This window comes from Salvelinus alpinus, chromosome 22 (assembly GCF_045679555.1).
Source record: "Salvelinus alpinus chromosome 22, SLU_Salpinus.1, whole genome shotgun sequence".
Classification (NCBI taxonomy): domain Eukaryota; kingdom Metazoa; phylum Chordata; class Actinopteri; order Salmoniformes; family Salmonidae; genus Salvelinus; species Salvelinus alpinus.
In genome coordinates, this window is record NC_092107.1 from 33773584 (window position 1) to 33798192 (window position 24609).

A 24609-nucleotide genomic window follows, 5' to 3' on the forward strand; every position below is an offset into this window, starting at 1 on the left:
CAGCATGATCATTACACAAGTGCTGGGGTCAACAAAAGGCCACATTAAAATGTGCAGTTTTGTCAAACACCACAATTCCATAGATGTCTTTGAGGGAGCGTGCAATTGGCGTGCTGACTGCAGGAATGTCCACCAGAGCTGTTGCCAGAGAATTGAATAGCTCTACCATAAACCACCTCCAATGTTGTTTTAGAGAATTTGGCAGTACGTCCAACCGGCCTCACAACCGCAGACCACGTGTAACCACGCCAGCCCAGGACCTCCACATCCGCCTTCTTCACCGTCAGGATCATCTGAGACCAGCCACCTGGACAGCTGATGAAACTGAGGGGTATTTCTGTCAGTAATAATGCCCTTTTGTGGGGAGAAACTCAATCTGATTGGCTGGGCTTGGATCCCCAGTGGGTGTGCTTGGCTCCAAAATGGGTGGGGTTATGGCTGCACCCCTACCCAGTCATGTGAAACCTAAGATTAGGGCCTTATCAATGTATTTCAATTGACTGATTTCCTTTTATGAACCGTCAGTGGTGGAAAAGGTACCCAATTGTCATACATGAGTAAAAATATAGATACTTGAGTAACTTTCTATTAAAGTAAAAGTGAATGTCACCCTGTAAAATACTACTTGAGTAAAAGTATTCGGTTTTAAATATACTTAAAACTTCTTGGAAATAGGGGGCACCCTTTTCACTTTTGGATAAAAATGTGCCCAATTTAAACGGCCTCGTACTCTGTCCTAGATCATATGATATGCATATTATTATTACTATTGGATAGAAAAGACTGAAGTTTCTAAAACTGTTTGAATTATATCTGTGAGTAAAACAGAACTCATTTGGCAGGCAAACTTCCAAACAGGAAGTGAAAATTCTGAAATGGGTCTCTGAAAGGCATCGCCTATTCAATTGCCTTGTATTTATGGATCTGTATGCACTTCATACGCCTTCCACTAGATGTCAACAGGCAGTAGAACGTGGAATGAAGTGTCTAGCCTTATGTGGGACCGGATGAGAGTCTTTGGAGTGAGAGGTCAGCCATATTGGCAGTATTTGGCTACGCACTTGGGTGTGTCATATCTGCAATGCGTTAGGTAGACACGAAGAAATGCTCCGTCTGGGACGTTATTGGATATATATGAGAAAAACATCCTAAAGATGGATTCTCAACTGAGTTTGACCAGTTTATTCGACTTTCATTATCACTTTTTGAATTTTTCGTTCATGCGTCAAATCTTCATGGACACGTGAGCTACACATGCTAGCCAAAGTTGCTAATTCGACAGAAGAAATGGACATTCTAAAACAAAACAACGATTTATTGTGGAACTAGGATTCCTGGCACTGCATTCTGATGAAAGTTCATCAAAGGTAAGGGAATATTTATGATGTTATTTCGTATTTTTGTTGACTCTGTTGACTCCAACATGGCGGAGAATGGCTGAGCGCTGTCTCAGATTATTGCATGCTGTGCTTTTTACTAAAGTTATATTTTGAAATCTAACACAGCGGTTGCATTAAGAACCAGTGAATCTTTAATTATATGTACAACATGTATTTTTCAGCAAAGTTTATGATGAGTTTTTCTGTTAGATTACGTGACTCTCTAAAATTTCTCCGGACATTTTGGAGCCATTTGTGACCATGTTGCCAAACCACGATTTGTAGCTATAAATATGCACATTTTCGAACAAAACATAAATGTATTGTATAACATGATGTCATAAGACTGTCATCTGATGAAGTTGTTCAAAGGTTAGTGATTCATTTTATCTCTATTTGTGGGCTTTGTGAAAGCTATCTTTGGGGTGAAAAAATGGCGTGTGTTGGGCTATTGTGGTGAGCTAACATAAATATATGTTGTGTTTTCGCTGTAAAACATTTTAAAAATCGGACATGTTGGCTGGATTCAAAAGATGTTTATCTTTCATTTGCTGTATTGGACTTGTGATTTCATGAAATTATATTATATTCCCTGTGGCGCTAGGCTAGGCTATGCTAGTCAGCGTTTCTGATGAGAATGATCCCGGATCCGGGATGGGTAGTCCAGAAAGGTATGAAAAGTAAATGTAAATGCTAAAATATACTTAAGTATCAAAAGTAGAAGTCACTTATTATGCAAAGCACCAGTTTCTTGTTTTTAAAATGTATGGATATCCAGGGGCACACTCCAAAATTATTTACAAAAGATGCATGTGTGTTGATAAGTGCGTGAATTTCACAATTTTCCTGTCCTGCTAAGCATTCAACATGTAATGAGTACTTTGGGTTGTCAGGGAAAATGTATGGAGTAAAAATGACAATGTGTGTGTTAGGAATATAGTGAAGAAAAAGTAGTCAAAAATATAAATAGTAAAGTAAAGTTACCCCAAAAAACTACATAAGGACTTTACACCACTGAACTGTAAACCTTAGAAATTGTTATATGTTGCATTTATATTTGTGTTCAGTAGAAATTATTTTCACTGTAGCTGGACAGCTGATGAAAAAGGATCATCCCTAATGTCACTGTTTAACCAACAGTAAAGATCATCACTACTGTCAGTGTATAACCCACAGTAAAGATCATCCCTACCATCACTGTATAACCCACAGTAAAGATCATCCCTACTGTCACTGTATAACCCACAGTAAAGATCATCCCCACTGTCACTGTATAACCCACAGTAAAGATCATCCCTACTGTCACTGTATAACCAACAGTAAAGATCATCCCTACTGTCACTGTATAACCCACAGTAAAGATCATCCCCACTGTCACTGTATAACCCACAGTAAAGATCATCCCTACTGTCACTGTATAACCCACAGTAAAGATCATCCCCACTGTCACTGTATAACCCACAGTAAAGATCATCCCTACTGTCACTGTATAACCAACAGTAAAGATCATCACTACTGTCAGTGTATAACCAACAGTAAAGATCATCACTACTGTCAGTGTATAACCCACAGTAAAGATCATCCCTACCATCACTGTATAATCCACAGTAAAGATCATCCCTAATGTCCCTGTATAACCCACAGTAAAGATCATCCCAACTGTCAGTGTATAACCCACAGTAAAGATCATCCCTACTGTCACTGTATATAACCAACAGTAAAGATCATCCCTACTGTCAGTGTATAACCCACAGTAAAGATCATCCCTACTGTCAGTGTATAACACACAGTAAAGATCATCCCTACGGTCACTGTATAACCAACAATAAAGATCATCCCTACGGTCACTGTATAACCCACAGTAAAGATCATCCCTACTGTCAGTGTATAACCCACAGTAAAGATCATCCCTAATGTCACTGTATAACCCACAGTAAAGATCATCCCTAATGTCACTGTATAACCCACAGTAAAGATCATCCCAACTGTCAGTGTATAACCCACAGTAAAGATAATCCCTACTGTCACTCTATAACCCACAGTAAAGATAATCCCTACTGTCACTGTATAACCCACAGTAAAGATCATCCCTACTGTCACTGTATAACCCACAGTAAAGATCATCCCCACTGTCACTGTATAACCCACAGTAAAGATCATCCCCACTGTCACTGTATAACCCACAGTAAAGATCATCCCCACTGTCACTGTATAACCCACAGTAAAGATCATCCCCACTGTCACTGTATAACCCACAGTAAAGATCATCCCTACTGTCACTGTATAACCCACAGTAAAGATCATCCCTACTGTCACTGTATAACCCACAGTAAAGATCATCCCTACGGTCACTGTATAACCCACAGTAAAGATCATCCCTACAGTCAGTGTAAAGATCATCCCTAATGTCACTGTATAACCCACAGTAAAGATCATCCCTATGGTCACTGTATAACCCACAGTAAAGATCATCCCTACGGTCACTGTATAACCAACAGTAAAGATCATCCCTACTGTCACTGTATAACCCACAGTAAAGATCATCACTATTGTCAGTGTATAACCCACAGTAAAGATCATCCCTACTGTCAGTGTATAACCCACAGTAAAGATCATCCCTACTGTCAGTGTATAACCCACAGTAAAGATCATCCCTACGGTCACTGTATAACCCACTGTAAAGATCATTCCCACTGTCACTGTATAACCCACAGTAAAGATCATCCCTACTGTCAGTGTATAACCCACAGTAAAGATCATCCCTACTGTCAGTGTATAACACATAGTAAAGATCATCCCTACTGTCAGTGTATAACCAACAGTAAAGATCATCCCTACGGTCACTGTATAACCCACAGTAAAGATCATCCCTACTGTCAGTGTATAACCCACAGTAAAGATCATCCCTACGGTCACTGTATAACCCACAGTAAAGATCATCCCTAATGTCACCGTATAACCCACAGTAAAGATCATCCCTAATGTCAGTGTATAACCCACAGTAAAGATCATCCCTACGGTCATTGTATAACCCCACAGTAAAGAGCATCCCTAATATCACTGTATAACCCACAGTAAAGTAATGCCTGAGCTTCTCAATGGAACCATCGTTTCAGAAAGTGCAGACACATTTGTCTATGGGGTGTTTGTTTATGTAAGGTGTGTAAGTTACCTGTCTGGGCTGGTCGGGGAGGCAGGGCTGGCTGTAGATATGTTTTAAAGGCTGGAGGATCTCTGTACCTCCCAGGTCAGCCCTCATTGCCTTCACCTTCTGCAGAGCCTCATCCATGGTCTTCTGGCTGTACTCCACACTCTTACTGATGTCCAGATAGACACAAACACAGAAGGTCAAAGGGTCATCACCACAACATATTATAGGACATGGACATTTTAATATTTCCCCTACCTAGGGCTGTGGCAGTCATGAAATTTTGTCAGCCAAGTAATTGTCAGCAAATAACTGCTGGTCTCATGGTAATTGACCGCTATTAGTATAAGCATGTGTAGCATCTCCTGGCTTCCAAGCATAGCCTAAACAAGCATAGCCTAAACAAGCATAGCCTAAACAAGCCTAGCCTAAACAAGCCACCATCACAATATATCCATTACTTATTTTTGACAGGTCTAAAGAAACACGATATGAAGAAAATGTAGTCTATTTCAGAAGAACAGAATAGCACTCTGAGGCTATGCCATATGGCTGTGGGCTACACTAGTTAATTTAGCAGACAAGATGTGCTTGGAATTCCATGGCATTATGTTTTATAGTATGAAGAATACAATTGAACAAATCTTAATAAAATAGAAAGGATATTTTCTCCAAACGATTTCAAAAGAAGTGCGCACATGCAGCTATTCTGTGTTGAGCGGTTAACAAAGAAACTGGTCCTCCTATATGCTTCATTTCGAGATATTTATGCGACTTTAGTTGTGATACAAACATTAGGATATATGTAAGATAAATAAAACATTTAAAAATAAACAGGCCGGTTAATCGGTATCGGCTTTTTTGGTCCTCCAATAATCGGTATCGGCGTTGAGAAATCATAATCGGTCGACCTCTAATACAAACCTTATCAAAACATATAGGCCTATGGGCTAGGATACATGAGGTATGCAACTATGATTTGAAAGTCGCGAAAAAAGAAAAAAAAAGGTATGCGAGGTTTCTGGCCTTAATGCACAAGCTGGGCATTAGTGATAGCACTCAGCGGCGACGAGTCATTTAGGGCAGGGTTTTGAGCCCCACCTGTTTAGCTTAAAGAGTAAGGCAGCTCCAAAATACAGGTGTTTCAGCCTAGCTCAGTGCTTTCTGTAGTGGTGGGGCAGCCAGCGGAAAATACGGAGTGTAGGGGTTGGTAATGTTCTCTGGTTGTTCTGTGATTGGCTCAGTGTTCACTCATGCGGACACTACTTCAACGCAAAACTGGTAGCTCTACTGGTAAAGCTCGAAAATTCAAGCCCCTTGGGTGCTGCCATAGACTTACATTAGGTCATTGGCCACAGACAAAATTATGTCAAATTACATAGCTTTGATTGGACTTTGATACTTTAAAAAATCTTAGGTAGAAAGCTAGACAAGCAGTCATTGATCATCATGAATCAAGTTGGCAATCTACTGGCAAACCCTTTTCAATCCTTGTGTTATGACTTGCCCTCCTGGATGGAGATCAAAGGTGCCGGCTAACCAAAGGTTTCAAGAGAAGACCCCCGCCCCCCCCTCCTGGGGGAGTTGGCCAGTTTTATGACGGTTCCTTGCAGGAACTCTCTCTTCCACTATGCAGAAATGGAAGTTAAAAATCCCTTTGTTACAAAAGAGATTGATTTTGCAGTACTGTAACATCAAAAGTTTGGACATTGAAACAATATTTCTAATGTAAATAATGTTTGAAATAGTTGGTGGAACTTAAACAATAATCATATAAAATCAGTTGTTGTTATGTGATATCGTTAAGGACGGTATAACTAAATAGCTTTATCTCTGAAAGTGTACACATTCAAGGGGTCAGGTTTACATCTAAATATTGTAAAACGTATATGATTAAATTTGAAACTATTTGTGAGAAGATTAAATGTGATTTTAACCTTCTAACTGAGGTAACATTTTTTCATAGAGACTTTTGCCAAGTCAGTAACCACGCCCACGTGAGCACAAACATTATGCCAAAGGAGGGAATGCCCCTTTTTCCCCTAAAGAATTACTAGACCAGCATGATCGACACGAGATGGTTAGAAACTCTGAAACGTTCAACAGAGAAGAACAACATCTCAAGAGACCAGTACATTGCCAGGTTGCTACTGGCGTGTAAATAGGTTCTAACTGTACCCTGAATAATCAAACATTGAGACCAGTATACGGACGGTGTTGAGCCGGACATCAGGAATGGTTAGACTCTACCAGACCAGAAAATGGTAAGACTCACTTTGAGTTAAGATAAAGACTACATCGGAACATTCAGTCTGCAGCTGTTTAAGTACTTTAGTCTAGTAAACTCGGCCGAGGGCCACTACGTGTGTACCTTTTGAAGGATCCAGTCTAACAGGGATGAGAAGGGAAGAACATTTCCCTCCCACCACCGTGTGGTACTCTGATGTATCCATTTGAACGGACACTTCCAGAACAAAGAAGAAGATTGCTACTGCGGACATGGGGACCTCTGGTGGACAACAAGAGACTTACACATCCAGAGACTTTCTGATGAACTACTCTCCACAGGCTGATCGGGCAATTTCAACAGAGAGAGACGACAAAGACATACAAGCGTAAATATGTACATTGCACTTCTAAATCCGAATGAGTGGTTGTTAGGGTGCTAAATGTCCATATTTACAAGAGCGTATTATTCAACTGCATGTACGATAGTTGAATTCCTTTGTCTCCCCTTCTCCCGCTCTTTCTTTCCCCACCCTTTTTCATTGTGTAACAAGCCGTCATATCGGGTTAGTCCACGAGGGACTTTTTATTACATTTAGTTGGTAATCAATGTATAATCTATCCTGTGTGTGTGTTTATGTAATTCTGTGTGATTATTTAGTAAGTAAATAAATAATTAAGACAATTTATGTATTCCTGAGTCATCATGTAGACTAGCGTTCCTGCAGATTTAACGGATTATGGAATTTTCAGAATGAGACTGATATGAGGAAATGCTATGATATCGAGATTCAGATTTTCTTGAGTTAATTTGGGAAACGGTAACTCGTTAAACAAACTTTTCCTGTGGTGCACCAGGTTACTAATGAGGTAATTGTTACATGATTAATTTAAATCACATAATAACTACACAATGAATTATTCGATAAATAGCATGTCATCATATTACTAATAGCTACATCACGACACTTGTCATATGAGAAATTATTAGATAAAACATATCGGTGCTCATCGGACACACATTACACAACAAGTTGGAAATTGCAAATTCAACAATGAGGGCTGAGGCGCGACCGCAGCCTCAGCCCTCATTGGCCCAGTGTCGTCCGGATTAGGGGAGGGCTTGGCCGGCCGGGATTTCCTTGTCTCATTGTGCTCTAGCGACTCCTTGTGCCGGGCGCCTGCAAGCTGACTGCAGTCGTCAGTTCAACAGTGTTTCCCATGACACATTGGTGCAGCTGGCTTCCGGGTTAAGCGAGCAGTGTGTCAAGAAGCAGTGAGGCTTTCGACCTTCGCCGAGTCCATAGGGGAGTTGCAGCAATGAGACAAGATCGTAACTTCTGGCCCATGGCATTGCGTGTGAATGTTTATCCTTAAATTAAATACCCCCTTTTCTCACCAATTTTGTGTGATATCCAATTGGTAAAATTTTTATACATTGGCCATGCGGTCAATCCAGCATGACTTCTGCCGCGTTCAAGACAACTGGGAACTCTGGGGGAAAAAAGTATCTCCGACTGGGAAAATAACTGAACGGTTATTCCAAGTCGGGAACTCGGGCCTCTTTCTAGAGCCCACAAGAAGGACCGCCGCGCCACCTTCCTGTTCAAGTGAGCACAGCACAATAAGGTGAGTCCAAAAATGTCTTGTATGCTGCTACATAAATGATGTAATATGCCAGGGAGATATGTATACTGTAGCCAAGAAAGTAATACTAAGTGTATGTTGTGTAGTAAGCAGTTAGTAGCCCATGTGCCTCACCCTAATAATTTGGTCCCTTTCCTCCCATTTAGCCAATAGCCTGTTTTCAAGAAATGTAATCATTGAATATTGTAAGAGCTTTCATTGTCTGCTTATAAGCCCCCTTTATTTAACCTACGGTTCTGACTTGGTGTACAGGGAGAATACTGTAAGAACGGCCCATGTTCTGAATTCTGCTGCTGTACATTTCAAAAGCGCTGAACAAATAGTTATATTGACTACGTCCGACCTAGCTTGGATTGCCTCTTATCCGCTCGTCGTTCCCTTATGCCATAGTTTGTACATCTCAATTGTTAGTATAAACCACATTTGTTTAAGCAAGTCTTTGTTTTTTTTGAGGCTGAATGAACTGTTTCGCTGCCAGACAAGGCTCGCTGATAACCAGGTGTAGCGGTGGTAAGGATTCACTCCATGGTGCTGAAAAGGGCGCTCTGCTTTTGGGACAGCTTTATGTAGGCCCTAACAGTTTGTGGGCACCATTTGTCACCGTTATAGTGCATTGAATGTATGTTTAGTGTTGTGTTGTGGCTTTGCTGGCATGCATCAACATTTGTTATTGTTGTTTGACCCACCAAGATTTACATGCTAAAATCGCCACTGATAAAACATCAATCTACTTGCACATCATCATCTGCACATCTATCACTCCAGTGTTAATGCTACATTGTAATTACTTCGCCACTATGGCATTTTTATTGCCTTACCTCCTTACTTCATTTGCACACACTGTATACAGATTTTTTTCCATTGTGTTATTGACTGTACGTTTGTTTATTCCATGTGTAACTGCGTTGTAATTTGTCGCACTGCTTTGCTTTATCTTGGCCAGGTCGCAGTTGTAAATGAGAACTTGTTCCCAACTGGCCTACCTGGTTAAATAAAGGTGAAATTAAAATAGATTTTTTTTTAAATCATAAGAGATATTCTAACGTTGTCACCCATCAGACTATTCTTAATTGAATGTTGTCTTTACATTTAATAAATGAGTGATATTTATTTTGACTTAGAATGGACCATTATCATGCACCTGTCTCAGAACAGGGGCATGAGAAAATAGCACTTCAATAGCAAATGGAGGACTATGCACATAAATAGCGAATGGAGGACACTTTTGCTATGGTTCATATTCATGACAGCCAGGTAGGCTATACTCCTGTTGTAAAGCAAATCAATGTGCTTAATATTAGGAAAGTTGATGAATAAAGATTAATAAATACAGTAGGCCTAGCCTATAGAGGCCATCAAAACTCTGTTTTCTCACGCAATTGCATAGCCTACAGAAATGTTGCACAACATGAGCTCATGGGCTCTCATGAAGTGTTTGATGACATTTGCATATATGTCAGAGTGATTAGAGGGACAATAGAGTGCTGAGTACCAGGCAGTTAGAAAGTTTGGTAGGCTACTAATGACCATCAGCAGCATCAGAGCTTGGAGAAGCCTAATTACCGTGACTAAATGGTCATGTGGAATTTGACTGCCTTCATGACTCGTGACAGTTGGTGTGGCGGTAATACCGTCACCGTGAGGGCTCTACCCCTACCTGCTGCAAATGATTAGCTCATCGTTCTGCCCCTGAACAAGGTAGTTAACCCACTGTTCCTAGGCAGTCATTGAAAATAAGAATTTGTTCTTAACTGACTTGCCTAGTTAAATAAAGGTCAAATTTAAAAAAAGATGTAAACATTAACTGTCAAACACTGTCACCGATTATCTTTGGATTTGGACTACCTGGTACAACATACATGATAAAACCCTCGAATGACACAGCTAAATGTGTTTGTAAAAAACGTAAGTCCTCAGACACTGACTTGACCTGACTGAGACGAGGGTTGAAAGTAGAGAACACTCACGGAAAGAAGGACTCATAACTGGACCCAAAGCCGATGATGTTGAAGTAGCACCCCATTGGCAGGCTTTTCAGCAAGAGCAGCAGAGTATCCTGCAAGAGAGAAATTCAAGTGTTTTTACTATTCAATAAACCATATAGGACATGCTTAAAGAATGGAAGACTACAGAGTAACCACTGTGTACTGGATTTCACTCTAAACCATCTCTTGGTGAATCCTGTGCAGATTGAGATGTTAATTTACTAGTGCAGGGCTGTGTGTGTGTGTGTGTGTGTGTGTGTGTGTGTGTGTGTGTGTGTGTGTGTGTGTGTGTGTGTGTATACCCTGGCACTGCCAATGCGGTCCTGAGCCCCAGACCCATTGTGCATGGAGAATGACATGCTGCCAGAGCGATCCACAACAAAAAGGAATTCCCCGAGTGAGGTCATCGATGACATCACATCGTTGGGGAACTCTGGGTACAGGCTCAGCATGACCACTGGGTCGCCCATCAGAGAGCCTGGGAGCGATAAAGAGAGAGAGAGACAGAAGTGTTCAACAGCCTTTGTCCTCTTTCTCCATCTCTACACTACATCTACTGTATCTTCTGTCTCACCATGTTCCTCTATGTAAACATGGATTAAGGTAGGAGACTAGACTACTCATTGATCTCATCTCCACACATCTACAACAGAGTAAACCCACCCCCCCCTCACCTGGCTTGGCAGAAGTCTGTGCTGCCTCTACTATAGCAGTAGGCTGATGGGTGTCTTGGTAATACAACAACAGCTCAACGTCCCGGTCAAATTGATGACCTGCAGCCAGACTGACCTGCAGTTAGAACAACATTCACATGAAGACAGAGCAGTCTGAGAGGGAATTTAACAACTATGAATGATTCGGATGGTTCATGGTGCTAGTGAGAGTGTACGCACACAGACATACTGTACACTCAGACATTCATACGTACGTACAGTACCAGTCAAAAGTTTGGACACACCTACTCATTCAAGGGGTTTTTCTTAATTTTTACATTGTAGAATAATAGTGAAGACATCAAAACTATGAAATAACATATATGGAATCATGTATTAACCCCAAAAAAGTGTTAAACAAATCAAAATATATTTTATATTATACATTTTATATTATACATTCTTCAACATTCTTCAATGCCTTAATGACAGCTTCGCACACTCTTGGCATTCTCTCAACCAGCTTCACCTGGAATGCTTTTCCAACAGTCTTGAAGGAGATCCCACAGATGCTGAGCACATGTTGGCTGCTTTTCCTTCACTCTGCGGTCCAACTCATTCCAAACCATCTAAAATGGGTTAAGGTCGGGTGATTGTGGAGGCCAGGTCATCTGATGCAGCACTCAATCACTATCTTTCTTGGTCAAATTGCACTTACACAGCCTGGAGGTGTTCTCCTTTTGATAAACAAATAATAGTTCCACTAAGTGCAAACCAGATGGGATGGGGTATCGCTGCAGAATGCTGTGGTAGACCTGCTGGTTAATTGTGCCTTAAATTCTAAATAAATCCCCGACAGTGTTACCATCAAAGCACCCCCCACACCATCACACCTCCTCCATGCTTCACAGTGGGAACCACACATGCAGAGATCATCCGTTCACCTATTTTCTCTCAAATTTGGACTCATCAGACCAAAGGACAGATTTCCACCGGTCTAATGTCCATTGCTCGTGTTTTTTGGCCCAAGCAAGTCTCTTCTTCTTGTTGGTGTCCTTAGTAGTGGTTCATTTGCAATTCGACCATGAAGGCCTGATTCACGCAGTCTCCTCTCAACAGTTGATGTTGAGATGTGTCTGTTACTTAAACTCTGAAGAATTTATTTGGGCTGCAATTTCTGAGGCTGGTAACTCTAATGAACTCATCTTCTGCAGCAGAGGTAACTCTGGGTCTTCCTTTCCTGTGGCGGTCCTCATGAGAGCCAGTTTCATCATAGCGCTTTTGCAACTGCACTTGAAGAAACTTTCAAAGTTCCAGATTGACTTAAAGTAATGGACTATTGTTTCTCTTTGCTTATTTGAGCTGTTCTTGACATAATATGGTTTTGGTCTTTTACCAAATATGGATTTCTTCTGTATACCACCCCTACCTTGTCACAACACAACTGATTGGCTAAAACGCAGTAAAGAAATTCCACAAATTAACTTTTAACAAGGCACATTTGATAATTGAAATGCATTCCAGGTGACTACCTCATGAAGCTGGTTGAGAGAATGCCAAGAGTGTGCAAAGCTGTCATCAAGGCAAAGGGTGGCTACTTTGAAGAATCTCTAATATATTTTGATTTGTTAAAAAAAAAATTGGGATACTACATGATTCCATGTGTTATTTCATAGTTTTGATGTCTTCACTATTGTTCTACAAAGTAGAAAAAAGTTAAAATAAAGAAAAACGCTGGAATGAGTAGGTGTGTCTCAAGTAGATTGGGACTGGTACATATCTTACATTACTTATATCACATGTATATCCTGTATTTTATACCATCTACTGCACCTTGCCTATGCCGCTCGGCCATCGCTCATCCATGTACTTATTTGTACAGTTGAAGTCGGAAGTTTACATACACTTAGGTTGGAGTCATTAAAACTTGTTTTTCAACAACTCCACAAATGTCTTATTAACGAACTATAGTTTTGGCAAGTCGGTTAGAACATCTACTCTGTGCATGTGTAACAGTTTAACTTTAGTCCGTCCCCTCGCCTCGACCTCGGGCGCGAACCAGGGACCCTCTGCACACATCAACAACAGTCACCCACGAAGCATCGTTACCCATCGCTCCACAAAAGCCGCGGCCCTTGCAGAGCAAGGGGAACCACTACTTCAAGGTCTCAGAGCAAGTGACGTCACCGATTGAAAGGCAACTGGCGCGCACCACCGCTAACTAGCTAGCCATTTCACATCCGTTACACTCACCCCCCTTTCGACCTCCTCCTTTTCCGCAGCAACCAGTGATCCGGGTCAACAGCATCAATGTAACAGTTTTACTTTAGTCCGTCCCCTCGCCCCGACCTCGGGCGCGAACCAGGGACCCTCTGCACACATCAACAACAGTCACCCACGAAGCATTGTTACCCATCGCTCCACAAAAGCCGCGACCCTTGCAGAGCAAGAGGAACCACTACTTCAAGGTCTCAGAGCAAGTGACGTCACCGATTGAAAGGCAACTGGCGCGCACCACCGCTCTAACTAGCTAGCCATTTCACATCCGTTACACATGACACAAGTAATTTTTCCAACAATTGTTTACAGACAGATTATTTCACTTATAATTCACTGTATCACAATTCCAGTGGGTCAGAAGTTTACATACACTAAGTTGACTGTGCCTTTAAACAGCTTGGAAAATTCCAGAAAATGATGTCATGGCTTTAGAAGCTTCTGATAGGCTAATTGACATCATTTGAGTCAATTGGAGGTGTACCTGTGGATGCATTTCAAGGCCTACCTTCAAACTCAGTGTCTCTTTGCTTGACATCATGGGAATATCAGAAGAAATCAGCCAAGAAAAATTGTAGACCTCCACAAGTCTAGTTCATCCTTGGGAGCAATTTCCAAAATGCCTGAAGGTATCACGTTCATCTGTACAAACAATAGTACGCAAGTATAAACACCATGGGACCACGCAGCCGTCATTCTGCTCAGGAAGGAGACGCGTTCTGTCTCCTTGAGATTAACGTACTTTGGTGCGAAAAGTGCAAATCAATCCCAGAACAGCAGCAAAGGACCTTGTGAAGATGCTGGAGGAAACAGGTACAAAAGTATCTATATCCACTGTCATGACGCTGGCCTGTGGGTAAGGTTTATGACCCCCCCATGAATACCTTTCTCCCTTCCCTCTCTCTCTGACTCTACTGAAGGACTCTTGAATAGTCTTTGTTAAACATAGAGAGTCTGGGAACATCAAACAAGTGGAGGGAGAGGAACCATATTTCGGTAATAGAACCAGTTGAAAATATGTGTTGGTACTTAATGAATATGATGTCAGTTCGGTTGTCATCTGAGACATTATGAGTGATGACAGGATGACATTAACTGTATCTGGGAAAGTCTACACATTCTAGTTATCAGATTCACATGGAATTGTTGTGCAATTTAAATGTTTAAATATGAAACTATTTGTGAAAAGATTTAATGTAATTTTAATGTAAGTTTCCAAATGAGAGAATTGGGTTTTCATAAGGTTAGAGCTCTGCTCAATCAGTGGCCCGCCCCTGTGAAGAGACATTGGTTATAAACTATGAAACACACTCCTCTCTACCTCCACTATTTACAGTAAGCCCTTGACGAAAATGTAACCTCCTGTCCCGGGTACATTAGGGCGACGGTCCGATGTCAGAAGGATTCAGATAATAACTACAGAACTAAGCCAACCTCAGCGTGAGCTTTGGTGGCGAATGGTATGAACTTTGCACTCTTATTCACTACAGAAGTGATACCTCCGAGCCGTTGAGTTAGTAGCGGACGCTGTAAACGTGGGCTAGGAAAGGACGGACGACGTATCCAATCTAACACACAACAACGATACTACAACGTATCCCATTTACCACCAGAGACATTCTTCCGAGGACAGCAAGATCTCTGTTGGGCAACACGGTAGGCATCTACGAACAACCTACAAAAGCGCAGCTCAGAGTAAATATTTATTGCATTTCCCTTTTCCAAATGGGCGGTAATTTAGAATGCATAAGATACTGTATTTACGATAGCATAGCTTCTCCCTTTGTTGCTCAGTCTTCCCGCTCTTTCACTCAAACCCAACCCCCTTTCCTTTCTGTAACCAGCTGTCATGTCGGCTCCGTCCACCAGGGACGTTTTCTGTATGACATAATTTGCATTCTGTGTATATGTAATTCTGTGTGATCAGTTAGGTATTTAGTAAATAAGTAATTAAACCCAATTTTGTATTGCTGATTCAACTTGTTAGCCAGGGTTCGTGAAGATAACCAAGAATTTACAACTTTCAGAGGAGACTGAAATAAGGTGACGATAAATATTGACTGCTATTGATGTAAAATATTACTAGGTTTTTAAGAGTTTATTCGGAAGATAACAGCTCCATAAATACTCTTTCGTGGTGCCCCGACTTTCTAGTTAATTACATTTACATGATTAGCTCAATCAGGTAATATTAATTACAGAGAAAGGATTTTATAGAATAGCATGTCATATCACTTAATCCGGCATAGCAAAAGACACGACACCACAGTAAAACGAGTCCTATATCAACATAATCTGAGAGGCCGCTCAGCAAGGAAGCCACTGCTCCAAAACCGACATAAAAAAGCCTGACTACGGTTTGCAAATGCACATGTACTTTTTGTACTTTTTGGAGAAATGTCCCCTAGTCTTATGAAACAAAAATAGAACTGTTTAGCCATAATGAACATTGTTATGTTTGGAGGAAAAAGGGGGAGGCTTGCAAGAAAAAGAACACCATCCCAACCATGAAGCACAGGGGTGGGAGCATCATGTTGTGTGGATGGGCTGGTGCACTTCACAAAATAGATGGCATCATGAGGGAGGAAAATTATGTGGATATATTGAAGCAACATCAAGACATCAGTCAAGAAGTTAAAGCTTGGTCGCAAACGGGTCTTCCAAATGGACAATGACCCCAAGCATACTTCCAAATTTGTGGCAAAATGGCTTAAGGACAACAAAGTCAAGGTATTGGAGTGGCCATCACAAAGCCCTGACCTCAATCCTAAAGAAAATTTGTGGGCAGAACTGAAAAGCGGGTGCGAGCAAGGAGGTCTACAAACCTGACTCAGTTACACCAGCTCTGTCAGGAGGAATGGGACAAAATTCACCCAACTTATTGTGGGCAGCTGGTGGAAGGCTACCCGAAACGTTTGACCCAAGTTAAATAATTTAAAGGCAATGCTACCAAATACTAATGAGTGTATGTAAACTTCTGACCCACTGGGAAAGTGATGAAAGAAATAAAAGCTGAAATAAATCACTCTACTATTATTCTGATATTTCACATTCTTAAAATAAAGTGGTGATCCTAACTGACCTAAGACAGGGAATTTTTACTAGGATTAAATGTCAGGAATTGTGAAAAACTGAGTTTAAATGCATTTGGCTAAGGTGTATGTAAACTTCCGACTTCAACTGTACATATTCTCATTCACCCCTTTAGATGTGTGTATTAGGTAGTTGTTGGGGAATTGTTAGATTACTTGTTATATAATTACTGCACTGCCGGAACTAGAAGCACAAGCATTTCGCTACACTCACATTAACAGCTGCTAACCATGTGTATGTGACCAATACAATTTGATTTGACTGTGTATAAAATAAACACACTTAAACATGCATATGAACACACACACACACACACACACACACACACACTCACACACACAGACACACACAAGGTACCGTGGCTTGGGTTTTCTCTGTGTTGAGGTAGTTGAGTGGGTCCAGGGGACAGTTGGACTCTACTCTACAGATGGGATGAGGGGACGACACACGGGCACTGAGGGACAGACTGTAGGGCACAGAAGCAGCAGGCACCGAGGACACCAGGGCACTGCCACCACTACCACTGTCTGACCCTTAGAGAGAGATGGGGTCAGGGAGGGAGGAGGAGGTAGAGAGACAGAGAGAAGACAGAAGGCCAGAGAGGAAAGAGATGAACAGAAACATGCTAATTTGTGGGTGATTGGACTGGACCTAAAGCCTGCACCACTTCCTGTGGGTCTCCAAGAGCAGGACTGAAGTCCACCACCCTATGTGACCAGTTGCTGGTTCCTAGTCACACTGCTGCCCACAAGGTTTTACACTGCACTATGATGTATTAGTGGTTTGTGTCTCTCCATACAGGGGCACATGTTCTTACCCTGGGGTTGATAGCGGGGGTTGAGCACGGCGGGCAGGCAGAGCCTCAGGCCATCGTCAGCCTGTACAGCCAGCTCTGTCACATAGTCTAGGCTGACAGAGGCCTTCTCCCCTGGAGGCAGACTACCTACACTCAGCTTGAACACATCCGGGCTCTCATCACTCTCCTCCAATAGGAAGGCCTGCTGGCCCGAGCTCAACGAATCATCATACTGCTCCCGCGCCTGAGAGGGGGACAGAGGAACACAAGGATGCATCATCAGCCTGAGACAATAGTGATATGAGAGTGGTCAAAAGGATAATACTGATTCTTGAAGCTCTGCAAGTCATAGACTGCTTTGTTAACCAATTGGGTATAGTTGCCCAGTAAGACGTTACACCAAGTTGTTCTTAAACCTGTGTAGTAACTATGTAACTACACTAGTAACAACATTTGTACAAACATGTTATTGATTGTTATAAACATGAAATGAATCCTGAAAAAAAAGAAAAGAAATGTAGATCTGCATTGTTGCTTTTGTCTCATTGTTGACTTGTCATTTCCCCTCACCTTTTGTTTCTCCTGAACCTCAGCCACCACCTCAGTCTGTCCTATCTTGGCGCTGAACCTGCAGACAGCAGCCTCTCCTGGCAGAGGGAAAACAAAGATGGCCTCCAGAGGGCTCTCCTCCTGGTTCTCATACTGCAGAGTGGAGCTCACAGTGGCCACATGCCCCTGGACACTCACTTCCACAGCAATACTCTTCAGAGGCACTGAGAGAGGGAGGGATGGATGGAGAGAGGATAAACAAGATACTGATGAGAGCTCATGTCTGGGAGAATGAAAATCCACACAGACATGGAAGTAAACAATAATTTCTGCTTTCAAACAGTACCTGGTTCATTCTTGACAGTTATCAATCCACAGCAGTTCACCATTTCGGCACCTGAATGGGGAAGTCAGGTGTGATATTATTGTCCTCTTAACTTGAATTAGGCACTGTTCACATCACTTCAATTAAGTTAATTGGCATGCAACAATAAATCGTAATATGCCAAGCGTTTATGATAAATTGTTTTATAAAAGGCAGCCACAGAATGCCACTACTGACAGTAAGATAAGGGCCATTGGAGAGGTTTATCTAACCATGATGGTCATGCACCATAACTGCTGGTTGCTGATAAAGAATATTGCTTTGTAAGGTAATACAGTATTGGTCTTCCCAGAACACATTTCCTCATACAACAGTTGCTTTGTGTAAAAAGGACATAACCAAGCCTGAATTTCTTGTGAACAATAAACAATGAAATGATCACAGCAGCTTGACGCAATAATGTCAATCTCTGTCCAGTGTCCATCCTGTGTAACCTCTGGTTGAACTAGTCATAGAGATCCTATTCAATTGTTCCATTTAGGTTCTCTCCCTGTTTCAAAAGTTTCATACTAATTACACGTTTATGGGCAAGGGGTGAATGTAGTTCATCTACCGGCTGTATTTTTCTTGTTTTTCCCAGAGCATTAATGTCTAAGAACTTAAACTAGCATCATTTTGATCACTGTCGGTTGGCAAAACATTGACATGATAGACATGTCACAATTGTTGTCTCTTGCTGTAGGCACATTAGGTTTAGTCATGGCTGCTAGAGTTGGGGGCAACTGTAGCACAGTATTAAAATGATCCTGAGCCAAGCAGCCAAATTATGAAAACAACAAGTGACTTAAACTTTAAGATGGTATGAATTAAACAAATAATAACTTTAAATAGCCTTGGGGTCCTGTGGAGTAGGTTACTGTACCACCAAGTACATTTTGCTCTGTCTAGAGTATCCCTGAAGTACCCGCTCATGTGCATGTAACCAGTTAGCCTATAGTCTCATGACTCTTCTCAAGTACCCCCTGTGGATAGGTCAAATACCCTCAGGGGTCCTAGTACCCCAGGTTGGGAAACACTACTGTAGACTGCCAAATAAATTGCAAACAGATATAATCTGGGAAGCATCAGATAACTCTAAATGTTTTAAGGGCCTCCCGGGTGGTGCAGTGGTCTAGGGCACTGCATCGCAGGGCTAGCTGTGCCACCAGAGACTCTGGGTCGGCCGCGACCGGGAGGTCCGTGGGGCGACGCACAATTGGCCTAGCGTCGTCTGGGTTAGGGAGGGTTTGGCCGGTAGGGATATCCTTGTCTCATCGCACACCAGCGACTCCTGTGGCGGGCCGGGCGCAGTGCACGCTAACCAAGGTCGCCAGGTGCACGGTGTTTCCTCCGACACATTGGTGCGGCTGGCTTCCGGGTTGGATGCGCGCTGTGTTAAGAAGCAGTGCGGCTTGGTTGGGTTGTGTTTCGGAGGACGCATGGCTTTCAACCTTCGTCTCTCCTGAGCCCGTACGGGAGTTGTAGCGATGAGACAAGATAGTAACTACTAACAATTGGATACCACGAAAAGGGGGTAAAATTGGAAAAAAAAAAAAAAAAAAAAAAAAACATGTTTTGAGAGGAACAAAACAGCCATGCAGAAACAGGGGTGTAACTGTAAATATTGGTTACGTACATAACTATCTCTTTACTGAACAAAAATATAAACACGGGCTCCCGAGTGGCACAGCTGTCTAAGGCACTACATTGCATGCAGTAGTGCTAGAGGCGTTACTACAGTCGCAGGTTCATAAACCTGGCTGTGATTGAACAGCGCACAATTGGCCCAGCGTTGTCTGGGTTAGGGGAGGGTTTGGCCGGTGGGGCTTTACTTGACTCATCGCGCTCTACTGACTCCTTGTGGTGGGCCGGGTGCCTGCACGCTGACCCTGGATGCCAGTTGAACAGTGTTTCCTCCGAAACATTGGTGCAGCTGGCTTCTGGGTTAAGCTGGTGGGTGTTAAGGAGCACAGTTAGGTGGGTCATGTTTTGGAGGACGCATGACTTCACCTTCCTCTCCCAAGCCCGTTGGGGAGTTGCAGCGATGAGCCAAGATCTAAAAAAATTGGGGAGAAAAGGGGTAAAAGTAATTTAAAATAATAATTTAATAAATACAAAAGAAAAATAAATAACTACAATATAAATGCAAAATGTTTAGTGATACTGAGCTGAAATAAAAGATCCCAGAAATGTTCCATACGCACCAAAAGCTGATTTCTCTTAAATGTTACGCACAAATTTCTTTACATCCCTGTTAGTGAGCATATCTCCTATCTCCGCCAATATAATTCATTCACATGACAGGTGTAGCATATCAAGAAGCGTGGGGTATTTCTGTCTGTAATAAAGCCCTTGTGGGGAAAAGAAAGTATTAACCCGTGGCTGCACCCCAGCCCACAAATTAGGGCCTATTGAATATTTTTAATTTCACTGATTTCCGTTGATGAATTGTAACTCAGTAAAATGTATAAAAAAGTTGTGTTAATATTCTTGTTCTAATATACAGTACCAGTCAAAAGTTTGGACACACCTACTCATTCAAGGGTTTCTACATTTTTACTATTTTCTACATTGTAGAATAATAGTGAAGACATCAAAACTATGAAATAACACATATGGAATCAAGTAGTAACCAAAAAAAGTGTTAAACAAATCAAAATATATTTTAGATCCTTCATAGTAGCCACCCTTTGCCTTAATGACAGTTTTGCACACTCTTGGGATTCTCTCAACCAGCTTCATGAGGTAGTCACATGGAATGCTTTTCAATTAACATGAGTGCCTTGATAAAAGTTCATAAGTCGAATTTATTTTCTTCTTAATGCGTTTGAGACATGACAAGGTAGGGGTGGTGTACAGAAGACAGCCCTATTTGGTGAAGGAAAAAGGAAACCGCACACCCTTATGTAGACCTGGCCCCACCCACATCCGTTCTACACATCGAAGGGGGTTGGAGGCAAAGGAAAAACAAATAAGTGCTACCAAATATAACAATATGCATTTCATAAATATTACAAAAGTGTATAAATAAGGCGTATTGAACACGTCTGTAAAATGTCAATGAGGACATAGCAAGTTTTCATTAGTCATTGTGTACATCGTACGAAAAACGTCAGAATAATCTACAATAGACACATATTTCATGTTCAAATTCACAACATAACATACATAGGCATTTCATCATTAAGTCCTTTAGGAAATAATGTCTGGAGGGTGAAAATCCAAAAACATTTTCTTTTACTCAGAGTATTATTAATATCTCCTCCCCTGTCTGATATCTTAACTTTCTCTATGCCACAAAATCTAAAAGGTGGAAATGTAATGCTTCAGGTCATTGAAATGTACAGCGACTGGATAATCCCTCTCGTTTCTGCTGATTGAATTTATGTTCACTAATTCTCTGTTTGAGAGAGCGGGTGGTTTTACCGACATAACAGAGCCCACATGGACATTTAATAATGTAAATAACATGGGTGGTGGAACACGTAATAATGTCATTTATTTGGAACCGTTTTCCTGTGTGTGGGTGGCAGAAATATTCACACTTCATCATATTGTTGCACTGTGCGCATCCTCTGCATTTATAGCTACCATTTGGTAGAGGGCGTAAAAGAGCTTGGCTAATTTTCTTTTGTGGCTGGCAGTTGGCATGAACCAATTTATTGCGTAAATTGCGACCTCTCCTATACACAATACGTGGTGGATATTTAAATTCAGCCGGCAAAGCTGGGTCCGATGATAAAATATGCCAGTGTTTCTTGACCACATCTCCCACTTTTCGCGAATTCAAAGTATATGTAGTTGTGAACATTACGGAGTGTTCTTTAGCTTTAGCGGGTCTTTTTTGTAGCAGTTCATCTCGTGTTTGTTCCAATGCCAAATTATGAGCTTCATCCACACATTGTGACGAATAGCCTCTTCTTAGAAACCTCATGCTCATCTCCGCTGCTTTTTCTAGATAATCCTCTGTGAAGTGGCATATACGGCGCAGTCTAAAAAATTGGCTTCTTGGAAGTCCTCTTTTTAATGGCTCAGGATGGAAGCTGTCCCCCTGTAATAGAGTATTTCTGTCCGTTTCTTTTCTATACAGAGTTGTAAACAGGGTTCCATTTGATTTCTCAATCCACATATCGAGATAATGAACACGTTTGAATTTTGTATAGCCCTATTTGGTAAAAGACCATGTCCACATTATGGCAGGAACAGCTCAAATAAGCAAAGAGAAATGACAGTCCATCACTTTAAGACATGAAGGTCAGTCAAAATTAAGAACTTTGAGAGTTTCTTCAAGTGCAGTCGCAAAAACCATCAAGCGCTACGATGAAACTGGCTCTCACGAGGACCGCCACAGGAAAGGAAGACCCAGTTACCTCTACTGCAGAGGGTCATTACAGTTACCAGCCTCAGAAATTGCAGCCCAAATAAATGCTTCACAGAGTTCAAGTAACAGACACATCTCAACATCAACTGTTCAAAGACTGCGTGAATCAGGCCTTCATAGTTGAATTGCTACTAAAGGACACCAATAATAAGAAGAGTCTTGCTTGGGCCAAGAAACACAAGCAATGGACATAAGACCAGTGGAAATCTGTCCTTTGGTCTGATGAGTCTAAATTTGAGGTTCCAACCACCTTTGTGAGACACAGAGTAGGTGAACGGATGATCTCCGCATGTGTGGTTCCCACCGTGAAGATGGAGGAAGAGGTGTGATGGTGCTTTGCTGGTGACACTGTGATTTATTTAGAATTCAAGGCACACTTAACCAGAATGGCTACCAAAGCATTCTGCAGCGATACGCCATCCCATCTGGTTTGCTCTTAGTGGAACTATCATTTGTTTTTCAACACAACTCCCGAGTGTTCTCCCGAGTGGCGCAGTGGTCTAAGACACTACATCCCAGTGCAAGAGGAATCACTGCAGTACCTGGTTTGTATCCAGGCTGCATCACATCTGGCTGTGATTGGGAGTCTCATAAGGCGGCACAAACTGACTTGCCTAGTTAAATAAAGTTTAAATAAAAACACACTTAAAAAAAGGACAATGATCTAACACACCTCCAGGCTGTTTAAGGTCTATTTGACCAAGAAGGAGTGATTGAGTGCTGCATCAGATGACCTGCCCTCCACAATCACCTGACCTCAACCCAATTGAGATGGTTTGGGATGAGTTGGACCGCAGAGTGAAGGAAAAGCAGCCAACAAGTGCTCAGCATATGTGGTAACTCCTTCAAGCATTCCAGGTGAAGCTGGTTGAGAGAATGCCAAGTGTGTTCAAGGCAAAGTGTGGCAACTGTGAAGAATATAAAATATATTTTGATTTGTTTAACAGATTTTTTACATGAGTTACATGAGTATTATTTCATAGTTTTGATGTCTTCACTATTATTCTATGTAGAAAATAGTAAAAACAAAGAAAAACCCTTGAATGAGTAGGTGTCCAAACTTTTGACTGGTACTGTATATTTCTCGCAAAACCATTATCATAACCTATTTAATATGTAGCCTATAGTGGGTGCTATATCTGCACTACCTAGGCTAGATAATATGCTAATTCATAAACATTCATGATTCAGGAGTTTACATGTTTTATTTTTTAGGTGTTATATTTGACCCCAGCTACTATTTCAATCACGTGTAACGTTCTGACTATTCGGATTAAAATGAATATTGTTAACAGGTCCTGCTGTATGCTAAATGTAGAGTTATTTATGCAACTTCTGGTTGTGAGAGTCTTATATACAGACCTAAATAGCATGAATAATTAGTAGACAGATGTCAGTGTCCTATATCATAAAATTACTGGTCTAGTTCAAGTGGTCTCTGAACAGTAGAATAGAAGACTAAACAAAATTCACTATTGTCTCCGGTCTCCCCAACATTATGCATTTCTGAACGTTCTGTAACGATGCACACTCTTGAACAGACCCTGAGCTGCAGTCACTTTGCTTGTTGCTCTGGCACAGTCATATCGAGCCCAGCCAATACGTACTCTAAAACAACCTTAACGTTACTCCTAAAGGTCCAAGGACCTTACATGTTATTTTCACCGTTAGACTGGCTCTGGCAGCCAAAACAGCCAAATACTCCATCTAAAAATGAATCGTTTCTCAATTGCGATACGGTTCTAGAAACATAAAGTCCTTTATTTTCATATCACATGAAAACAATTTTTTTAAATGCAAAATACACACTTACTGTACACCACAGGAGGCTGGGGTCACCTTAATTTGGGAGGACGGGCTCGTGGTAATGCCTGGCGCGGAATCAGTGGAATGGTATCAAATACATCATGGTTTCCATGTGTTTGATGCCCTTCCATTCTCTGTCCAGCCATTATTATTATCCTCCCCTCAGCAGCCTCTTGTGCTATACACAGTTTTAACCTGCTTTATCACAGTTGCAGCCGACAGTATTTTTCAGTGACAACACATTTCTGGTGGCCTTCTTCCATTACACACAGGTGTTCAGAGCATGCTAGATGGCTAATTAGCAC

At 41.6% G+C, this 24609-nt stretch overlaps 1 protein-coding gene across 9 annotated transcripts in view; it reads right to left on the bottom strand.

Moving 5' to 3' along the window:
• LOC139549445 (von Willebrand factor A domain-containing protein 5A-like) overlaps window positions 1-24609 on the bottom strand; it is a 45447-nt gene that overhangs the window by 19596 nt on the left and 1242 nt on the right. For 2 of the 9 annotated variants that reach the window (XM_071359949.1, XM_071359948.1), the window contains exons 1-9: window positions 19950-20049; window positions 18100-18150; window positions 17775-17977; window positions 17226-17448; window positions 16766-16941; window positions 11060-11174; window positions 10688-10863; window positions 10368-10456; window positions 4552-4696 (exon numbers count right to left, since the gene is read on the bottom strand). In XM_071359949.1, coding sequence (XP_071216050.1) covers window positions 4552-4696; window positions 10368-10456; window positions 10688-10863; window positions 11060-11174; window positions 16766-16941; window positions 17226-17448; window positions 17775-17977; window positions 18100-18142 — 1170 coding nt within the window. In that variant the 5' untranslated portion in view covers window positions 18143-18150; window positions 19950-20049. Of the gene's footprint in view, window positions 1-4551; window positions 4697-10367; window positions 10457-10687; window positions 10864-11059; window positions 11175-16765; window positions 16942-17225; window positions 17449-17774; window positions 17978-18099; window positions 18151-19949; window positions 20061-20127; window positions 20174-24609 lie in introns of those variants that run through there. The other 7 variants (XM_071359953.1, XM_071359950.1, XM_071359951.1 and 4 more) reach the window with 6 other exon arrangements.